Genomic DNA, 21,585 nt, shown 5'->3' on the forward strand with positions numbered 1-21,585 from the left:
AACGCTCAGTAATGTCAGTGAAAATGCACTCGCCAATTAAAACAGATTTGATACTCTCAGAGCCAGAGCCAACCTCCGGATCATCCTGTGCATTGTGTGTTTGATTTGTTCTCTCTGTCTGATAGACGGGGGTCAAATATTGCAAAATGGTGTTTGCAAATGCGCACTTGATTCTAAACACTTGTGGATTCAGCCATATTTTGGGCGTGAGTCTCCTTAATGCTGAGCCGCTTTACAAAACTCTGGCAATGTAAACAGCTTTAAATTAGGCCTAAATATATTTAATGATCCCTCACTATTACATTATGTAAATGTAATTTACACCTACACAATTTTACATGCAATTTCAGGCCCATTATTATTGTGAATATTTTCACAAACATTTTTTGTTCCCGGTTTTTAGGATAATGTCTGTTCTATGTACAGAAACCCACATCTGCATGTGAAAAAGGATATTTATATGCAAATAAGCATATTCATTATTCATTATTTGTCATTTATTATTCTCCTGTTTAAAAAGTTCAGGTCATCCAATGAGGAAACAAAAAAATACAGTGGGGATTTCCTGTTGTAACCAACAGTGAATAACGAAGAGTCAAAGTACAGAGTTTGCGAATGCCCAGTAGTCTGAAATTTTCATGTGTTGAGTACTCGTGAATATTGAATGCATTAGCAGGAATCAGGATTCACTCACTAATGATTTGTGAATGGGGGAAAAAAGGCTAAATTTATCCAAATAATTTAACTACATCAGATAATTTGATTGATTCTACTGGCTAGTTAGATAGACTGTGTTATCATTTGTGTTGTCAAGCACTGAGCATGCTGCTAGCACTTATGACAGGCTAGATCCGTGCTTCTCAACCCACAGCCAGCGGCCACTTGCGGCCCAATCCGCACCCAGCTGCGGCCCATGTGACATCCTCAGGGCCATAACTAGGGCAGGGCGGGAGGGGCACCTGTCTCAGATGCAGAGCTGGTGGGTGTGGGGGTGCAAAAATGGGGTGGTGCGTGATCAGGCCCAGCGGCATCAGCCCCCGCAGCAGGATCAGGCCCAGCAGCATCAGCAGGAGGCCAGGGTGCTCAGTGCCCTCCCACTCTGTGAGATCGCGGATCCTGGGACCCCGGCTTGAGCAGGCTCCCTGGCACTAGGACTGCAGCAGCAGGCAGGCTGAGGTAGAAGAACAGCGGGTACAGGGGGAAACAAGGAGCTAGGGCAGTGGGGGGCCCGGGAAGTGGGGTTCAGGGGCCTAGGGCCTACACCTTGAATACTGCATGAAGTTCTGGTCTCCCCATCTCAAAAAAGATAGAATAGAAGTGGAAAAGATAGAGAGAAAGGCAACAAAAATCATGAGGGGTATGAAACAGCTTCCATATGGGGAGAGGTTAAATAGACTGGGACTGTTCAGCTTAGAAAAGAGACGACTAAGGAGGGATATGGTAGAGCTCTATAAAATCATGAACGGTGTGGAGGAAAGTGAATAATGAATTGTTATTTACTCCTTCACATAACACAAGAACCCAGGCTCACCCAATGGAATTAATAGGCAGCAGGTTTAAAACAAACAAAAGGAAGTATTTCTTCACACAACGCACAGTCAACCTGTGGAACTCTTTGCCAGGGAATGTCGTGGAGGCCAAAAGTATAACAGGGTTCAAAGAAGAATTAGATAAGTTCATGGAGAATAGGTCCATCAATGGCTATTAGCCGTGATGGTCAGGGAGACAACCCCATGTGCTGGGTGTTCTACGCCTCTGACTGCCAGAAGCTGGGACTGGATGACAGGGGATGTATCACTTGATAATTGCCCTGTTCAGTTCATTCCCCCTGAAGCTTCTGGCTCTGGCCGCTGTCAGAAGACAGGATATTGGGGTAGATGGACCTTTGGTCTGACCTAGTATGGCCGTTCTTATGTTTTTATTATATAAACTGTGCCAGGTGTAGGGGTGACGCAGTTTACTTCTTCTCCAGAGCAGGGAGGAAGCTCAGAGCAGACTGTGACTCTGTGCTTGTCTTCACAAGGAAAAATGGCATGTTCTTCTCTCCTGTTAGCTAAGACATGGTAACTAACATGAGGTTAAATCCTAGTGAAGATAAGGCAGTTTGTAGTTTTAAAATGAGTGATCAGGTTGAGTTAACCTCTCAGCTCCACCGTAGTCTTTGCCTTGACCTGCTAACACATCTGAAAGCTACAAAACCGCCTTGTCTTCACTGGGATTTGAATTCATGTTAGTGACCACCTGTTGGTGAACACGAGGTAGGAACATGCCTTTTTTCTTAGGGAAGAGGCACTCCGAATCGTAGTCTGCTTACTGAGGTGCTCCTGGATCAACCCAGATATGCACAGTCCCTTGCGCAGGGCAGATTCTAAAGTAGCCTCTTAATGGACCTTAAATATCAACAACAGGTAACAAATGGTTAAATGGCTTTATCTCTGACCACCCTTTCCCTCTCTCTGCCCTCAGGAATGTGCTGGCTGCATTATCTCTGTCGGAGGGCAAATCCCCAATAACCTGGCAGTGCCATTGTACAAGAACGGAGTTAAGATCATGGGCACTAACCCTATGCAGATTGACCGAGCAGAAGATCGCTCCGTATTCTCAGCTGTTCTGGATGAGCTGAATGTGGCTCAGGCACCCTGGAAGGCAGTTAGCACGTTGGTACGTTGGGGCGGGGAGTGTGCAAGGGACGGGTTTTTTAGGACTTTCTCCTCGATTGGCATAGCTTACAGGTTCCTTTCGAGTGCTTTAGCGGGCATTGCATCTGGGTTCAGTAAGCACCCTACAGCCAGCATTTGTGAACTGCTTCATCCCCACTTTCTGCTGTGCTGTTGGATGAATTCTTATACTGCAGCCCTGGTCTGGCCAAGCAGTGCCCCGTGGAAGATGGGAGGATGTTGTTGGAGATGAGAGGGGAAGGTGACTTTAAACCACCTTTATATGTCCCTGATCCTGAGGCCAGGGTCAACTCCCTGGCATAAATTAGAGCAACCACAGGGCTGCTCTGACTTACCCTGAGCTGTCTATGCCCCCCCCAAATGTTGTTAAAGCAACTGAGGATTGCCAGGGAATAGGGACTTCTCAACAATGCCCCTTTTCCCTGGACAAACTTTCTTCACTGAGAGCTGGAGGGGTGACATAGCAGATGCTATGGCAGCTCCAAAGCATTTGAGGATTGCTGCCTCGCTGGAGCAACATGAAGAATCCAAAGCAGAGCAGAGGATCCAGCCCTGTAGTTTATCTGGATGGCTTCTTCTCAGCCTACGGTGGGATGCAATCAGATTTTCTCACAATGGTGTATCTGAGTTAGATTGGGAAGCTCTGAAGAAGTAGAACCAAAGAACAACAATTCAAGGCAGGCTGTAGACTCATATCTGAGTTTTTGTCATTTGCCATTGCAGGTATTTTTTTTTAAATATTCACAGTATGTTTTTTTCCCCCTCCAACCCTTTAGAAAGAGGCTGTTGAATTTGCAAACTCCGTGGGCTACCCATGTTTGCTGAGACCTTCTTACGTTTTGAGGTAAAGCTTGTCTGACAGTGCAAATCAATTTGCATGTGCTATCCGCAAATCCTCTTTGAGAAAGGTGAGAGGTAGGCTAGCATTCCAGGAGACAGACAGAAACCACTGTGCTGAGTCCAGCCATCAGAGAGCTTTCAGGCTTAACAAGTAGAGCACCTGTCAGGATGACAAAAGGATCCAAAAACCACTAAACCCCTTGGGCACGGATCAGAGGCAGGACACAGTCCTAATAACATCTGTTTGCTTTAATACTTGTCTTTATGCCTCGGGGCCAAAAGCCGAGTCATCTGTGATATTCCATCTGATATTCCTGGGGATCCTTGGGAGCATTCTGTGGGGCGTGTCCTTATGGTGGAGAAAGAAGTGGTTTGGCATCTGGAAAAGGGTTAGGGTTAGGAATAGGGAACATGTATCCTGCCAGAAATGACAGCCTATCCTTGTATACGATTAGCACCTCTGGGATGCAGCTTCTTGCTTGCAAAAGCTCATTTGTGCATGGTCGTGTTTTATGTCCCTGTATTTTGGCAGCTGCTTGTCTCTAAATAGATATTTTACAACACCAAGCGTTTCCAACAGCTAAACTTTGAAACAAGTTGCGTCAGCACACATAGAAGTTCTGAGTGATCACTCTTTGGAGGTGAACGCTGCAAGGAGCTTCTTCACTCCTGAGTGGATAGGAAAAGAGAAGTAATTTGCTGGGCACAATTTGCAAGTCTGAATGGAATGGGAGATGGGCTCCTTTTCATAATAAAAAGAGATAAATATCAAGATGAAGGGGCACAATATTCACTTTGAATGGAACAAAAAAATCTTTTTATTAAAAAAAATGAGATTTTATGTTCACTGTATCCTTATAGAAGTGTCCTTTAGAATTTAATACAGGATGATCTTTGTATAGAACTTACACCATTCTATCTATTGCTGGGATAGAATTCTCTGGTAAATTCTGTAGAATGGTTAAATCCTACAGAAAGGATCTCATTCTCTGTTAAATTCTCTGGGTTTTTGAGTAAATTCTATATTCCTATTGGTTTCATCCCTATTAAATTCAGTAGAACTTTTCCATTAGGGTAGTTGCAGTACGTGCAGTACACGCACACACGCAACTCATATGAGTATAGAGCAACAGTAGAATGGATAGGCATGGAGAAATTCAATATAGAAAAGATCTACTGGCACATATTGTTGTTCCCTTGGTTATATTCCTCAGTTGCTCAATTAAATACAAACAAGGGTCTTAAGATTTGCCAATTGACTTGGAAAACAAAATATTTAACCTTTAGCTTACTTCAGTATTTGCCTTATACACAGTGGGCCAGATCCTCAGCTGGTTTACATTGGAATAACTCCATTGAAATCTATGAATCTACCCCAATTACAGCAGCTGAGGATCTAACCCAGTAAGAATAGGAGAAAACAAGACAATACTGCAGATACTGAGGTCATTTTATCTATTTATCTTAGATAAAACTGACAGACTTTTAGGAGCCAGCATTGCAACTCAAATTATAAGGATTTTTTTTACGAAATAGCCTTAAAACGCTTCTTCTCCAAACTTCCTTGAGGATTATACACTAAAGTGAAGGGCGACTGAGAATTACTGAGCGTGCAACATAGAAAACTCCCAAGCATAAAAACTTTACAATTCTTTAAAGTTTAAACAATTGTTTGAAAGGGAGGCAAATAACTTCTCCTTTCTTCCAGTCCCCTCCTCCCTGTACTGTACTACGGATGGTGAGATTTCAAAGAAAATGTTTGTCAGATAAAGTATTCATTCCCTGATAAGCATTCGGGGGAAAGACACAGCGAAACAATTCTCAGCAAAGCACAGCACATTTTTGGTGCACTCCTGCTGTCATAAACATCACCAGCCTATGCAATTCGGGCTCCATGTGACATTGTGGCAGGCAATCGGTTTAGAAGTATCCCTTTTGATAGTGAACACATAGCTAACATGCACACACGGAAAAAGATCAGAAGCTAGTGGTGAGCTGAGGTGAGAGAGGCTTGGCCCTGAGTGGGAAGCAGTTGCTGAATAGGCATCTCCTTGGGCATAAAAAGAGTTTTGCCAACCCTTTAAAACATTGTATCAGAAAGGGGATCTTTGGGGAGGGTTATGCTATACAACCACACTTCTTTTTTGATTCTCCACTCAAGCACTGTTTTTCCTCCAGTGTTTTCTTGAGGTCATTCAGCTTGTTGGGTAAGTACAATAGAGATTCGCTTTGGAGACCAACTCCTCCTTTCCTCCAGCCAAAAGGGGAGCAAGTGGTTTGAGTCAGGGCTATGCTTGGATAGTCTGTAAGAGTCAGGTATTCTGAGAGCGAGCACTCTGATGTCTAGCTTGCTTGGCTGCTTTGAACCACAAAGGAAGCTGACCTGTTCCGTTGTATTTGATCTCCTTTCTCTCAGCGGGTCTGCAATGAACGTGGTATTCACAGAAGAGGAGATGAAGAAGTTCTTAGCAGAAGCCACCAGAGTCTCCCAGGTACCAGCCTTTGCCCTATCTGTGCCTTCCTGTCTCTTTTCATTCATTATGCTCATTTCATTTGAACTTCCTTCTTCCCTGTCTCTTCCCATGCAGCCTCTTCCCAGCTGTTTGCTTTCTCCTTTGCAGATGAGGCAATTTAAACATAGTTGATGGCCCTTGCCCCTTCGCTCCCTTCCCTAAGGTGCAGATTCTGAACATCCGTAGACTGAATAGTAACTTAACTCTGCCAGCAGCCTCGCTGATGTCCGTGAGGCCACTCGTGGAATACAGTGCTACTCCACGGGAATAGGGATCTGGCCCTTATGGAGGTTGGGCACCAAGGTCAAGTGCAAGTAGCCATTTATGGTTGGTGCATAAGGAGCCATTATTTAGAGGCGTGCCTTTGTTACATATGCTGAGCATAATATATCGGGGCTGGTACCTCTCCGGCTATCCCATCCGAGGTAGTTATTAGTGAGAGGTGGCTGCAATTTTGATCTTATCTTTTTCTTTTTAATATCTAAATCCTGTCACTTGGCGTCTGTCCACAACTTGGATTTTTAACTGACATCTCATCTACTATTGATTTTTTTCCCCCCACTCCATTCCTTTAAATGCATAAAACTTTGTAAAGTTTCATGGTGACATTTAACATCTTCCCATCTCATGTTGTGTATTCTTTTCTTGTGGCACAAGGCAAGTGCTGCTCTCTGCTTAATATATTTATCCTTTGGGATCATCGATCCATAGGGCTTACAATGCAGAAGATGAAAGCTGGTTTTTTCCCTTTTAAATGCTTTCAAAAGTTAGTTTGGGGTAATTGTTTTTTAATACAGGGAAGAGTTTGATCTCATGTCAGTGAAATTTAGAGGGAGCAGAAAAGTGAAATGGGAGTTATTTCCAAGAGGAATGAGCAGCATACAGCAGGATCTAGCAAACAAAATCCAAGAACTCTGCTTGTTCTGCTCAGTTATTTGTTCTGCTGAGTTTCTGCGTGCCTGACATCATCAGTGTTAATATACAATAGATATTTGGGAGGCTGAGTAAGGGGAAGGATAGGAACATTAAACACCTGTGAAATATCCAAAGGTCATCACTGTATAGTAGTCCGCCCTAGTAACAGTCTCTAGGTTTGGTCCTGACTCTTTTCCTATGTTACTGTGAGTTGTTTCCTCTTTCCTGCATGGCCTCTGATCTGAGCAAACCTGCCATGCAATAAACACATCGCTAATAACTGGGGGTAAAAAAACCCGGCAGTAACTCTTCAGTTATGCAGGATTCTGGCACAGACAAAGCTCATTGCGTTTTGACAAAGTTAGATGTTTTTAAGAGTGATGGGGTTAGGCCTCCAGCAAGGTGAGATGAGACAAGTGATAAGACATTGCTGGTGATAATACCTTTAAAGAAGAAGAGAAGTCAATACAACAATACATAATAAGAAGAATACCTAGTACATGTTCATCTGTAGATCTCAAATCACCTTACAAAGCAGGGTGAATATGACTAGCTCCTTTAGAGAAACGAGAAATTCAGCACCAGCTATTCTGAAGAGCTAAGGGCCCGCACCCACAGCTGGAGACAGATTTTCAACATGCCAAGCACCTTTGAGAATGGAGCCCAAGGCCCAGCTTTTTAAAGGTATTTAGACATTTGGAGTGCTGAGCTTTGTAACACCTAACTTGTTTAGGAGCCAAAATCTCATTTTCAAAAGAGAAGATTTAGGCAATTAGGAGTCAAAATTTCATTGCCGATCAATGGAGTTATGACACTTTGCACCCGCTGAGGATCTGCTCCTTAGTACACAGAGATTCTTTTGGGAGCTGGGGCTGAAGAATCTTGGCAGTGCTTATTGTATTATATTCATGGGGACAAGGGTGGGGGTTCTTATGCAGTCCCCTGTGATTGTGATTGAGAGGTGTCCCTGCACAATGCTACAGTGGTACTTGCTGTAGTCACTGCTAGTTGGGCTACTGTGATATATCTCCAGTGTTTGAGCCCTATGGCCCTCATCCTGCAAAGACTTAGGCTAGCCCTACGCTGGAAACTTTGAATAGTATAGTATAGTATAGTTTGTATAGTAACATCACTGAGGGCCTTATTTCATTCAGGGAAATGGTATAAGCTGCATCTGCACTGGAAGGGTTTGTTGGTATAGCTAGACCATCAAAGCCTTTCTAGCGTAGACAAGGCCACACATGATTGACTTTACACACCGGGAGTTGTCCTGTTACCGCACACTATCCAACAAAACCTTTCCAAACAGGTACGTGGCCAACCAGCCTCACAGCTTGTTCTGATGTTTATCCACATCACTTTCCGTGCGGTTTTTACTTCTAGCATCAGTTTTTCCATAGAAGCGCCTCATCGGGCACTTAGCGTATCAGTAAAGTTCTACGAGTAAACTTCCATCCTCCTCAGAAGCCGTGAGGGGAACTGGAATAAAGTAGGTCCTGCGCACACTTAGAAGCGCTGATGAAAAATGACATCAAGACCAAAAGCCACGCGATACAATCTTCTAAATTTATGAAGCACAGTAGCTGGTGGCATTGTCCTTTCCTGGGAACTTACTCTCGCTCCAATAAATATAAGGGATTGTATTTTGTAACGTTTGGACCTGCTATATTTTTGTCCCCAGAGGAGCCTTTTGAGCATCCACAGAATCTCATTTATTGCATTTTATTCTCTAATAAATAACAGGCAGTTAATCGTGGGTGGGACAGGTAAAATGTTGAGACGTAAAGGTGGCCCAAATGCACCGCTGCAGCAGGAGCTGGAAAGAGCCGGGCTTAGGGAGGAACAGGGGAGGTGCCTTTATCAATCAAAGCCAACAGTACGATTTACGCTGACCAGGGGATCCGCTGTCAGTGTGTACAGCACAGGTGTGGGGGGCTCTTCCTTAGCTAGTCTGCAGTTGCTCTGTTCTGTTACCACACCCCTGTCCTGTTTATATGCAAAGCCACTGGGCTGGGCTGTCACCTTTATGTGGATTATTATTATTTACACTTCACTTTACAATAACACCGGAGGTTCTCATCAGGATTGAGGCAACGTTAGGAGACATGGGGTACAGACAGCTAGAAAGACTTCAGTTAATCTATTTGAGGTGTGTATCTAAACCCCTCCCAGCCTAAGAGGGGTGTTTATCCTCTGAACACCCCTGGGAGGTAGAGCTGTGCTATTATCCCCATTTCACAGATGGAGAATTAAGTGGCTTGCCCAAGCTCACACAGGAAGTCTGTAGCAGAGCGGGGACTTGGAGCCACTCCTCCCAAGACCGAGGCTAGTATCCTAATCACTGGACCGTCCTTCCTCTCTGTCCTGCATGATCCCTGCCCCAAACTGCTGATGGAAAACTAAGGGTGGTAAAACAAAAAGAGGAAATGGGAGATGGAGAACGAGGGTATCACTGGTAGCAACACTTAGTTATGCAGACCAGCTGCATGCATCACTTGATGGTTCTGTATGATTTTATTTTCAATGATTCTATTAGGGAAGTGGTGGAATCTCCTTCCTTAGAGGTTTTTAAGGTCAGGCTTGACAAAGCCCTGGCTGGGATGATTTACTTGGGGATTGGTCCTGCTTTGAGCAGGGGGTTGGACTAGATGACCTCCTGAGGTCCCTTCCAACCCTGATATTCTATGATTCTATTCTATAAGATATGGTTAAACACAGAACTAGAATAGTTATCAGTATTTCCCACTGTCCGTGTACCAGGCCATGAACAGTGGGCAATTTGCCGTAATCATCACAGTAAAATTCAGCTGGGTGGGTTGGATTATGGACTGATCCAGGGAGGGGATGGTACGGGTAGCAGGTGGCATGGAAGAAAGTTGTGGAGATGCTTGTGGAAGAAATGGGAGGTCCAGTGTGGGAGGAGTGGAGCTGTGGAACTGAACCAGTCGGATGAAAGGATGGCTAGGTAAGGAGGGAAAGAGCCGTGAAAGGCCTTAAAAGTAAGGACAAGACGCTTGAATTCAATTCATTAGAGAAGGGGGAGCCAGTGAAGGGATGCAGGGAGGGGAATGACATGGCAACGTGACAGGCAGCGGAGATAATCTTAGCAGCTCAGTTTTGAATGGACATGAGAGGGGTGATGTGTGGGTTTTGAGGAGCCCTGGGAGAAGCTACAGTGGCCGAGAGTAGAGGTGGTGGCAGCCTAGACGATAGTGTTGCTGTGTGGACTGCGAGGAAAAGCGAGAACTTGGCAATGCTATGACGCAAGGAGCAGCTTGGATGTGTGGGCAAGAGAAAGGGCAAAGTCAAAGATGACACCCATGTTCGTGTGTGGGAGTGACATGGAGGGTGGTGGCATCAGCGGCGGGACCTGGGCTTTGTGCGTGTGAGGAGGCAGGGAGACAGAGATAGGGAGGCGGTGGAAGGGGGTGAGCTGTCTCATATGGAGCAGGTGTGCCAGAGGGTGCAGGGCGCCAAGAAGAAGAAGAAAGTGACTGATACAGGCAAGGGGATGTGGTGAGAGCCATGGATGAGTAATGGCGGCCCATGTTTAGTGGCAGATCATCAGTGGGGAAAGCTGGGAGTTAGGCAGTGCAGTGGATTCAGCCATGGGATGGGAATTAATTGAAATATGTAACTTAACTGAGTGAGCAAACAATCAGTAGTGCAAAGTCCTCAGTTGTGCAGATACCCAGTTATCCTATGGACCAGTAACCCAAACCAGGAGGAGGTTATGACGTTCTCAGAAGAGGAACGTTAGCCTTGTAGTTAAGACGCAGGTTTGGGTGTCAAGACCCTGGGGATGAAATCCTGGGTGCACTGGATGGGAGTGTTGCCAACAACTTCATTGGGTCAGGAATTCATCCCTGGGCTGTATTTCTCTTTCTGCCACAAACTTCCGCTTTCACTGTGGTTGGTCACGCAGGGCCCAATCCTGCAAAGGGCTCTGCACCTCTTGTGCAGCACTTATCAAGAGACATTCAGCCTGTGCACGGCTGGCTTCTTCATCTCTCTGGGCCTCAGTTTGTTCGCCTCTGAAAAGAGGATATTAATACTTCCCTCACGGTGTGGTGCACCCAAGATGTTTCCAATGGCCAAAGGCAGATCACTCCCTCAGGACCAAAAATGCTTCCACATCAAAGTTTTATTTTCTGTCTTGTCCTGGTGACAGGAGCACCCAGTTGTACTCACGAAATTCATCGAGGGAGCCCGAGAGGTGGAAATGGATGCTGTCGCCAAGGCTGGAAAAGTAAGAGTTTTGTTTTTTTCCTTATATGTAATTTCTCCTATTTTTTGTTTTATTTTATTTTGTTTTTACCCGGGGGCGTGCAAAGCGTGAGCCACCTGGGTTTGATTAACGCCTTGGTAAAAGATGTGGTTTTTGTGCAGTGGTGCATAGAGATGCTTTGTAACTGAGCTGAATAGGGATGAACTGAAAACAAAACTGATTTTTCATGGATATCCAGTCTCCGGAGATTTTCTTGCTCTTCTGCCTCGCAAAGATGGCTACCATTGGTAGTTCTTTTGTCTGCAGTTTCTGTTTTAAGCTTTGCCATTCTTCCTTTTCTCTGTGCCTTTAGTCTTCCTCGTATGGTGAAAGAGTGAGAGTGAATATATCCAGCATTAGATGACACACATTTCCTATTCAAGGCCTTTGCTTTTCTCTATGGGCTTCTTTAGCATTTCCCTCGGTCTGGCACTCGGTATTCAAAAGCGACAATGCTTCTTGCAAGGCCTGATCCAGTGTCCGCTGAAGTCAATAAATGAACTCCTTTTGGGCTTTAGATTGGGACCTAAAACAGGAACATTGGATTTACTGTGACAGATCAGACCATTGGTCCATTAAGTCCATTATCCTCCCTCCAGCAATGATCAATACATGCTGCTTCAGAAGGAAGTGAAACAAATCCACAACACAGCCACCCCTGTGTAGAAATGATGCACATGGGGAGGGGTAGGAGGGAATTGCCTCCTCCGGACCACACAGACAACCAGATGATATCCTGAAGCAGGAGATTTGCTTTTCCTTAACGTTACCGCAGCTTGCAGCGCTACAGTACAGAAGTTAGTAATGGCCATATTTTCATCCACTAGTCCTTTTTGATGTCCTGCATCAGTAATCGCTCCTGCTAAATTCGCTTTAAGTGCCTGGAAAATTCAATTTTTGTTTTGTTTCCCCATCTCTTTTAATCTCTCCCCATGGGCTTGTGCAGGACTCTTCTTTGTAGTGGACCTAGAGGTGAGTATGTAGCTGGGCATGTTAGACTGGATGATCAATGGCTCTTTTTCTTTGCACAGGTCGTCTCACATGCTATCTCTGAGCATGTGGAGGATGCGGGAGTTCACTCTGGAGATGCCACCCTGATGTTGCCCACGCAGACTATTAGCCAAGGAGCCTTGGAGAAAGTGAGTGTGTCACTAACATTGAATAGGCAGATCAGAAAGTAAAGACCCAGAATCACATTTCCTCTTCCTTAGAAGATACTTATATATTCAGGAACATTTAAGCAAGTAATGGTACTTAAATTACAAAAATTTCCAGAAACTTGCTCCTCACAATGGTCCATAATATGGAGCTGAGGTATATAAACCCCTTTATTAAACTTGTGGGACATTGTGTATTAGGCTAGGACATGAGATGGTGGCTCCTTTACCAGTTTATTCCAGTGTACTATTGGTACAGATACTGTTGATCTGTGATAACACAAGTATATTGCTAAATGGCTTTTGGGAAAACCTTAGAGCAAAGCACTTCTTTCAAACTGTAACATACACACTATTGAAACCCATTATAACATGGGCAGTTATCTTCAGTTGATAAGAAATGTGAACCACCCCTTCCTATGCTGTAGGGTGTAACATTCAGGGAGTCACCATCCAACATGTAGAGATTAAATGTGGGAGACTCCATTTTCATTCCCATCACCTGGAGGGGACATTCTGGCTCTGGATTCCTCAGGCAAATAGGACAGAAATAATCTCCAAAAGATGTTACTGGTTGTGAGGATGATGGAAAAGAGGATATGGTTGAGTAACTCAAAGGGTTAGGAAAGCCACATTTGAGCTGATCTGTTTGTAATAAATAACATTATGCTGTCTATTTTTTGTAGGTGAAAATTATCACCAAAAAGATTGCACGTGCCTTTTCCATCTCTGGCCCATTCAATGTTCAGTTCCTGGTCAGAGGAAACGATGTCTTGGTAAGAACTCCCACCGCTGTTTAGGAGGAGAATATTCAAAGCGGTTTCAGTTTGTGTCCCACCAGTGCTCCCTTTCTCTGTGCTCGCCCCAAAGCAGAGGGGCTAAGCCAATTGCAACAGCATGCTGTAGTGCACGGGGTGGGGCTGTGCACGTAATACCTGCCTCATTTGACGGCGTACGGATCTCTGTGCCATTGATATGTCATTCACTGCTTTGTAAAGCACTCTGTGGTCCGGTGTGAGAAAAGAGCTCCATCTGCCTTCACAATGTTGTAATTTGCAGGTGAAGCAAGCTCTGTGAAATTGCTGTCTGTCAGCAAATGTTAGTGTGAGACTGTGCTCAAATCCTACCCAAAAGGATCATTTCCAAATGTGATTTATAGGAATAGTATCAGAGGGGTAGCCGTGTTAGTCTGAATCTGTAAAAAGCAACAGAGGGTCCTGTGGCACCTTTAAGACTAACAGAAGTATTGGGAGCATAAGCTTTCGTGGGTAAGAACCTCACTTCTTCAGATGCAAGTAATGGAAATCTCCAGAGGCAGGTATAAATCAGTATGGAGATAACGAGGTTAGTTCAATCAGGGAGGGTGAGGTGCTCTGCTAGCAGTTGAGGTGTGAACACCAAGGGAGGAGAAACTGCTTCTGTAGTTGGATAGCCATTCAGAGTCTTTGTTTAATCCTGATCTGATGGTGTCAAATTTGCAAATGAACTGGAGCTCAGCACTTTCTCTTTGGAGTCTGGTCCTGAAGTTTTTTTGCTGTAAGATGGCTACCTTTACATCTGCTATTGTGTGGCCAGGGAGGTTGAAGTGTTCTCCTACAGGTTTTTGTATATTGCCATTCCTGATATCTGACTTGTGTCCATTTATCCTCTTGCTTAGTGACTGTCCAGTTTGGCCAATGTACATAGCAGAGGGGCATTGCTGGCACATGATGGCATATATAACATTGGTGGATGTGCAGGTGAATGAGCCGGTGATGTTATAGCTGATCTGGTTAGGTCCTGTGATGGTGTTGCTGGTGTAGATATGTGGGCAGAGTTGGCATCGAGGTTTGTTGCATGGGTTGGTTCCTGAGTTAGAGTTGTTATGGTGCGGTGCGTGGTTGCTGGTGAGAATATGCTTAAGGTTGGCGGGTTGTCTGTGGGCGAGGACTGGCCTGCCTCCCAAGGTCTGTGAAAGTGAGGGATCATTGTCCAGGATGGGTTGGAGATCACTGATGATGAGTTGGAGAGGTTTAAGCTGAGGACTGTAGGTGATGGCCAGTGGAGTTCTGTTGGTTTCTTTTTTGGGCCTGTCTTGTAGCAGGAGGCTTCTGGGTACACGTCTGGCTCTGTTGATTTGTTTCTTTATTTCCTTTGTGGGTATCATAGTTTTGAGAATGCTTGGTGACGATCTTGTAGGTGTTGGTCTCTGTCTGAGGGGTTGGAGCAGATGCGATTGTACCTCAGTGCTTGGCTGTAGACGATGGATCGTGTGGTGTGTCCGGGGTGGAAGCTGGAGGCATGAAGGTAGGCGTAGCGGTCGGTGGGTTTTCGGTATAGGGTGGTGTTAACGTGGCCATCGCTTATTTGTACGGTGGTGTCTAGGAAGTGGACCTCCCGTGTAGATTGGTCCAGGCTGAGGTTGATGGTGGGGTGGAAGCTGTTGAAATCATGGTGGAATTCTTCCAGGGTCTCCTTCCCATGGGTCCAGATGATGAAGATGTCATCAATGTAGCGTAGGTAGAGAAGGGGCGTGAGTGGACGAGAGCTGAGGAAGCGTTGTTCCAGGTCAGCCATAAAAATGTTGCATATTGCGGGGCCATGCGGGTGCCCATAGCGGTGCCACTGGTCTGGAGGTATATATTGTCACCAAATTTGAAATAATTGTGCATGAGGATAAAGTCACAGAGCTCAGCAATAAGTTGTGCTGTGTCATCATCAGGGATACTGTTCCTGACAGCTTCTTTCCATCTGTGTGTGGGATGTTTGTGTAGAGAGCCTCTACATCCATGGTGGCTAGGATGGTGTTTCCTGGGAGGTCACCAATGCATTGTAGTTTTCTCAGGAAATCTGTGGTGTCACGAAGATAGCTGGGAGTGCTGGTGGCGTAGGGTCTGAGTAGGGAGTCCACATATCCAGACAGTCCTTCAGTGAGAGTGCCAATGCCCGAGATGATGGGGCGTCCAGGATTTCCAGGTTTGTGGATCTTGGGTAGTAGATAGAATAACCCCGGTCGGGGCTCTAAGGGTATGTTGATTTGTTCCTGTGTTAGTGTAGGGAGTGTCCTGAGTAGATGGTGCAGTTTCTTAGTGTATTCCTCAGTGGGATCCGAGGAAAGTGGCCTGTAGAATTTGGTATTGGAGAGTTGTCTGGCAGCCTCCTTCTGGTAGTCAGACCTGTTCATGATGACAACAGCACCTCCTTTATCAGCCTCTTTGATGATAATGTCAGGGTGGTTTCTGAGGCTGTGGATGGCATTGCATTCTGCACGACTTAGGTTATGAGGCAAGCGATGTTGTTTTTCCACAATTTCTGCCTGTGCACATCGGCGGAAGCATTCTATGTATAGGTCCAGACTGTCATTTCGACCCTCAGGAGGAGTCCATGTGGAGGTGTTCACACCTCAACTGCTAGCAGAGCACCTCACCCTCCTGATTGAACTAACCTCGTTATCTCCATACTGATTTATACCTGCCTCTGGAGATTTCCATTACTTGCATCTGAAGAAGTGAGGTTCTTACCCACGAAAGCTTATGCTCCCAATACTTCTGTTAGTCTTAAAGGTGCCACAGGACCCTCTGTTGCTATTTATAGGAATGTGACTCATGCCTCATCTTATCAACTGAGCGCAATCTAGACTTTATCCTACACCCACTGATCTTTCGGTAGTCCGGTCTTTCTAGGCAGCATGCTAAAAAGCTAAAAGGACAATATGAGTGGATGTGAAAGGGACAAAACAAGTTTGTGGGCCACTAAAAGGTTATCTTTAAAGAGTGTGGTATTACTAGCTATTAATAACAGATGTACTGCAAATGTCTGACCTTTTGTGACCATCATTAATGGGTGCTTTGCTTGCTGTCACTAATGGGGAAAGTCAAGTGAGTACTGGCCATGTGTGTAAGGGGGAGGCTTGTGACTGAAAGGGCAGCTGGGAGCTGTGGCATAGCATGGGAGATTTTACTAGATTAGAGTGTTGTTGGTCTGCACAAGATTTGGTTGAACTACTAGTTGGGGAGTGGATCTTCCCAGCCCTGTCTGCCCTTGTTCTCTTTCCTCTTCTCTTGTGATCTCCTTCTCTTTTCCACCCATCTTTTCTCTTCCTTTCTCGCCCCAGTTCATTCTCGCTGTCTCTCGTGTATCCTGATTCCTCCTCTACCCTCAAACCCCATGTGAGATTCTGTGATGGGCATGGCCCATCTTTGTTCCTAGCTTTTGTCACTAAACAAATTCCAGCTACGGGCCCAGATGTCCATTTTCCCAGATGCTTACCTGAACACACCTTCACTCACAAAAGAAGGAGTGCGTGACCGTAGAAAGAGCAAAATGGGCTTTAGTGTTTGTAACTAGCTAATGGTGGTTCCTCCCTTCCCCCGGCTCTAGTCTGGGCACTGATGTATTTGAAACCAAGGCTACAGTGTGGAGAACACAAGCCAAATTTTCAAAGGTGACTGGTGATTTTGGGTGCCTCCATTCTTGGGTGTCCAACTGGACAGTGCCGAGTACCTGCCTTCTGAAAATCAGGCTCCTTTAAGACATATCAAGTGTGCTCCCAACACTCAGAATCTTTAACCACAATTCCTATGCCCGCGTGTGCCTCTTAGATGGGAATCTGAAGAGATTTCTCACCAGCTACTGTGAATGCTACCCCAGCAACACTGGGGACTAGCTTCCAGAAACCTCCAGAGCATGCTTACGCTTGTGAATTAGTATTCCAAGAAGGGGCTTTATCTCTTTGCTTAACAAATCTGTGGCACTGAAGTATCTACTCTTTACCTCCTCAGGTGATAGAGTGCAACCTGCGGGCTTCACGCTCCTTCCCCTTTGTGTCCAAGACTATTGGCGTGGATTTCATTGATGTGGCCACAAAGGTGATGATTGGAGAAAAGATCGATGAATCATCCCTGCCTACACTGGAAAGACCCATTATCCCTTCTGAATATGTCGGCATTAAGGTATGGCTTTAAAAAACAATGGGATTAAGGAAGCAGCAGAGAAATTCCACTGGGGGGGAGGGGGCTCCTGTTAATAGGGTTGACGTTAAGAGTCCATCCCTTCACTACCTTTAAATTAATAGGGAACAATCCTGCCCGGGAACGGAGATGGGAATGCAATAGATCTTTTCAATCTTTTATTACAACAATGGCGGTGGGTGGGAATTATACAGTATGAGAAGAAGGAAAGAAAATGTTATTCATTGACACAATGGTCTCGTAGACATTTGTGAGGTTTGACTGTCATGAGCCATCTTTCAAATTAGCTTCAACCTGGGCTCTAAATGTGAATATCCAAAATTGTATCGCCCACGTTTAAACCTCTTGCTAGTGCTGTCTGATGAGTGTGCACAAATCTGTGTTCTCAGTGTACCAAAATTGCATGCCCAAGGATTTAGGAATGGAGTTTTGTCTGTTTAAAAAAAAAAAGGGGGGGGGGGTTTCTCCATTTGAAAATATGACTAATACACTATGGGTGAAATCCTGGCCCCATTGAAGTCAATGGCAAAACTCTCCTTGACTTAAATGGGGCCAAGATTTCACCCTACTAAAGTCTACACCTGTACACATACATAAATGATAGGTACTCTAGACATTTTCAGCACACACAGAAATAAAATTCTAGTATAATGTGGAAGAGAAGTGCAGACAATCTGCTGGATGTATAAGTAGAAATGTGTCTAAATAGAATATTTTTCAAAGTTCAGAATTTTCAGAACTGTTACCAAGACTTTACATTTATTGAGAGCATATCTTGTATATGCTTAGATATACAGGGAGTGAATGCAACTTCCTTCTACGAATCTAATGTCCAAAACAAACTGCGCTATCCTACTAGAATATAACGGAGGTCGATGGCTGACTTCGATTAGGCAAGTAGCCACCAAACTACCATACCATGAAGAAGCTTCAAATTTTGTTTTATATCTGTGGTCAAGTTTTCTGAAATTAATGATTTGGGGTTTTAATAGTTTATCCCATGGATCCTGCAGTGTTGTTAATGAAACTGTCCAGGGTTACATCTCTTTCAGGAGCTCTCCCAGATTTGTTCCTGGAGATTTCACTGGGAAGCTCTTGCATTGCTGATGTGCTGTGTTTGTTTGGTATTGTTAAATTTAAAGACTTGCTAATAGATTGAAACATTTTGAACTTTGAAAAATATTCCATAGAGACACAATACTCCTTATACACACCTGTATTTTCCGTATGCCTCTGCCACGTTTTTATGTCTAGGAACATTTGCATGAAAATGGGAGTTTGCTTCTTAAACTGCTCTTAAAAGCTCTGAAAAAAAGACTGTAAAAAGGTTACCTTCTTTCTCAATAGATCTGCTCCCTGATGTATTCAGAGCCATAGCTTCTTGATTTGGGTGACTGACATATATTTTTGCTGTGTTTCACTGTGGAGCCAGCACAGTTATAAGAACAACAAGGATTCAGCAGCCCAGGACCCTAGCTGGCAGGGGAGCTGAGCAGTCCAGAGTGCTGCCTGTCAGGGAGCCAGCTGCTTTGGCTGCCCAACTCTCTGGACAGGTGGTTCTTTGGACTGCCCAACGTCTGGAACTGGCTGCTCAGGTTGGACACCCAGGCAAGCCGCTGTGAAGCCAGGGAAGCTGGAAGCCCAGGAGAGCCCAATTGGGTGGTGAGGAGCCCGGAGCCAGGGAGCCCAGGGAGGTGGCTGAGTGAGCTGGCAGGAACCAAGGCAGCTTTCCATGGAAAGTTTAGTCTAAATTGACACAATCCCACGGAAAGTCTTTATTTGAATGAAACGGTATTTCCTGACAGAAGAACGCCCCGTCGCAAAAATATCTGACCAGTGCCACTTAGTGTGTCTCAGACAGCAGCGCATCTGTCTCTTTCAGGAATCAGACATCCAACAGCCTGTCTGTATTAAATAGCCTCTTAAAAATCACAGTGTACCACAACTTATTAGAAATCCTGCCTTAGGTTACTCACAGGGGCATTTTGCTGGTCAAATCCATGAACATTTATCCCATTCCCTGACCGAGGCTCTAGGGATACTTGAAATCCATTTGCCTAGTATTCATTCTGGTCATCAACCTAGACCAATGTTTCCCTTACACTTATGCACCTTGTACATAACCTGGACCTGTATATCTCTCACTTCCGTAATCTATACACCTGAATGCTAATTCATTTAATACTCCCTCTCCCTTATATTCTTTTCCTTCCTTTTGCCAGGCTCCAATGTTCTCCTGGCCCCGACTGAGAGATGCTGACCCTATTCTCCGATGTGAGATGGCTTCCACTGGGGAGGTACCGTTCACATTTTTTACTAAGCTTTCTTTAACAGATACTGTTAATGATCTTATAAGTGCAAGTATCCGGATGGAATCTGTATGCTGAATTGAAAAGAACCAAAGTCTTTAAAAATATTTAAAATTGGGACATCTTTCCCTCCCCCAACACACAGATACCTGCCTTGTCTCTAGAAAAACCCCACAAAGGCATTCCCTTGAAGAATGAAATTTATTTGGCCACTGGATGTCCCTCTTCACCTGTGCCTCAATTCCATCAGTCAGCAAGGGATTCAATGAAAGCATGAAATGTGTTTCTCAAAGAGAGCTGTCAGGTTCTGGAAAGTTCTCAGCGTGTCAGTACATTTTATGAATCGCCTAATTCCTGACAGACACGTATATACAGCCTTCAGAATCCCAATCAATGCACGTCAGAATGGCAACAGCAGACTCCAGGTCATGAGTATTTGGTCTCAGAATGTACAGGTTACTTACTAGCAACAACTATGTGTGGTGATATTTTTATGGTTGCCTGGTAACCAGCGAGATGTGTGCCAGGGAGCCAAATGAGAGAGAGCAAGTGTGAATAAAGTGTAGCAGCTGAAGTATTAACTCCAGGTATGACTGTTGGGGTTTGGCTGTCTTTTCCAACCTTGCTATGGACACACTACAACTTTCTGATGAATTTCTGAAACCCATTCCAGTGAACACGTGCTGGCATAGGCAATAACAGGAATAAAGCCCACTGTCAGAGTCATGTAAAGGAATCTTATTATAAATAAGAATCAGGCCTACATGTAGGGTTGAAATAACCTCATGTTTCCTGCTTCTCTCTGGTACGGTTTTAGCCTGCTCTTCATATTGCCTGTGAAATCCGTACAGCAGCTGATTTGCTTTCATTGTAATTAATGGACAAAAAAAACCCCACACACGTGTCCTTCCTACTTCCAGAAGGGAATTGACTCCATGGGGGTGGGGAGAGAAGGGGAGAAAAGAACAGAAATGTAGCCAAGGAGTGAGAATTACTTTTCTTGCGCTTTAGATGGAGGTAGAGAATATTTTAGTCATAAAGGAGAGATTATTAATTTTTACGAGTTGGAAAGATCCATATTCATAAATGCCATGAAACATGATCGTTATGAAAGTCTTTCTTACATATGAAGTAAGGATAATAACTTTCTACTGGTAAAATGCTCAGTTATGCTACAAAGACATTTTAACACACACATGACGTGTGTTGGGCTTCAATCCACCAAGTGCCCTAGTGAAGGCACAGGCCGTATTCTGCTTAAAGTAGCAGTTCCCAACCATTAGCAAAAGTGCCATCGGTATTGGCACTTTTGATTTTGGAGACTGGTGCCAGGACTAACAAGAGTGGGGGTAAGATGGGACTCCAGGCTCCAAACTCAAGCCCCCCCCTAAAATGTTTGTAACATCTGTGTGAATAAAGTACCAGTATCTCCAGAAACAAATAAATTTTATGAAAACAAGGCTGAATTATAAGCTAAATATAAGCAAATAGGACACTGTCAGCCTGTGGAGTGAGGCCCCAGTGAACAAAATGTACCAGGGCTCCAAATTTCTCTCGACGAGCCTGGCTGGTGTTCTACTCTTCCTTCTCCATACCTTCATGATGAGTCTAGGTGACCAGCCACACACTGATATTCCAAATCTGAGAGATGGAATCATCCAAGCTACAATGTAGTTTAGAACGTGCACAATTGAGTTGGAGCAAGCAGCTGCGATCGAGATGTTGGTGTGATAAACTGATTCATTTGTGCCCAAAGTTTGAGAACCCCAGGCTTAAAGGATGAGCTTTAGCTGTAGGCTATTACAGTAATAACACCAGGCTATTACCCAGTCTGACCTTACCCCACTTCCAGTCTAATAGTGGGTAAAGTGTGGAGAAAATCAAGATTTTTCAATGAAAAAGTAGTAAACTAATGATTATGCATTTTTCCCCTTGGTTTTTTCAATATTTGCTGGTA

The 21,585-nt window shown here is 44.6% G+C and overlaps 1 protein-coding gene across 1 annotated transcript in view; it reads left to right on the plus strand.

The window, feature by feature from the left end:
• Positions 1-21,585, plus strand: part of CPS1 (carbamoyl-phosphate synthase 1) — a 122,934-nt gene that overhangs the window by 87,637 nt on the left and 13,712 nt on the right. The window contains exons 26-33 of the mRNA XM_065412949.1: positions 2,467-2,661; positions 3,455-3,522; positions 5,935-6,010; positions 11,118-11,195; positions 12,245-12,352; positions 13,057-13,146; positions 17,131-17,301; positions 19,542-19,616. Coding sequence (XP_065269021.1) covers positions 2,467-2,661; positions 3,455-3,522; positions 5,935-6,010; positions 11,118-11,195; positions 12,245-12,352; positions 13,057-13,146; positions 17,131-17,301; positions 19,542-19,616 — 861 coding nt within the window. The remainder of the gene's footprint in view (positions 1-2,466; positions 2,662-3,454; positions 3,523-5,934; positions 6,011-11,117; positions 11,196-12,244; positions 12,353-13,056; positions 13,147-17,130; positions 17,302-19,541; positions 19,617-21,585) is intronic.

The sequence above is a fragment of the Emys orbicularis genome, chromosome 11, assembly GCF_028017835.1.
Source record: "Emys orbicularis isolate rEmyOrb1 chromosome 11, rEmyOrb1.hap1, whole genome shotgun sequence".
In the NCBI taxonomy this organism is placed as follows: domain Eukaryota; kingdom Metazoa; phylum Chordata; order Testudines; family Emydidae; genus Emys; species Emys orbicularis.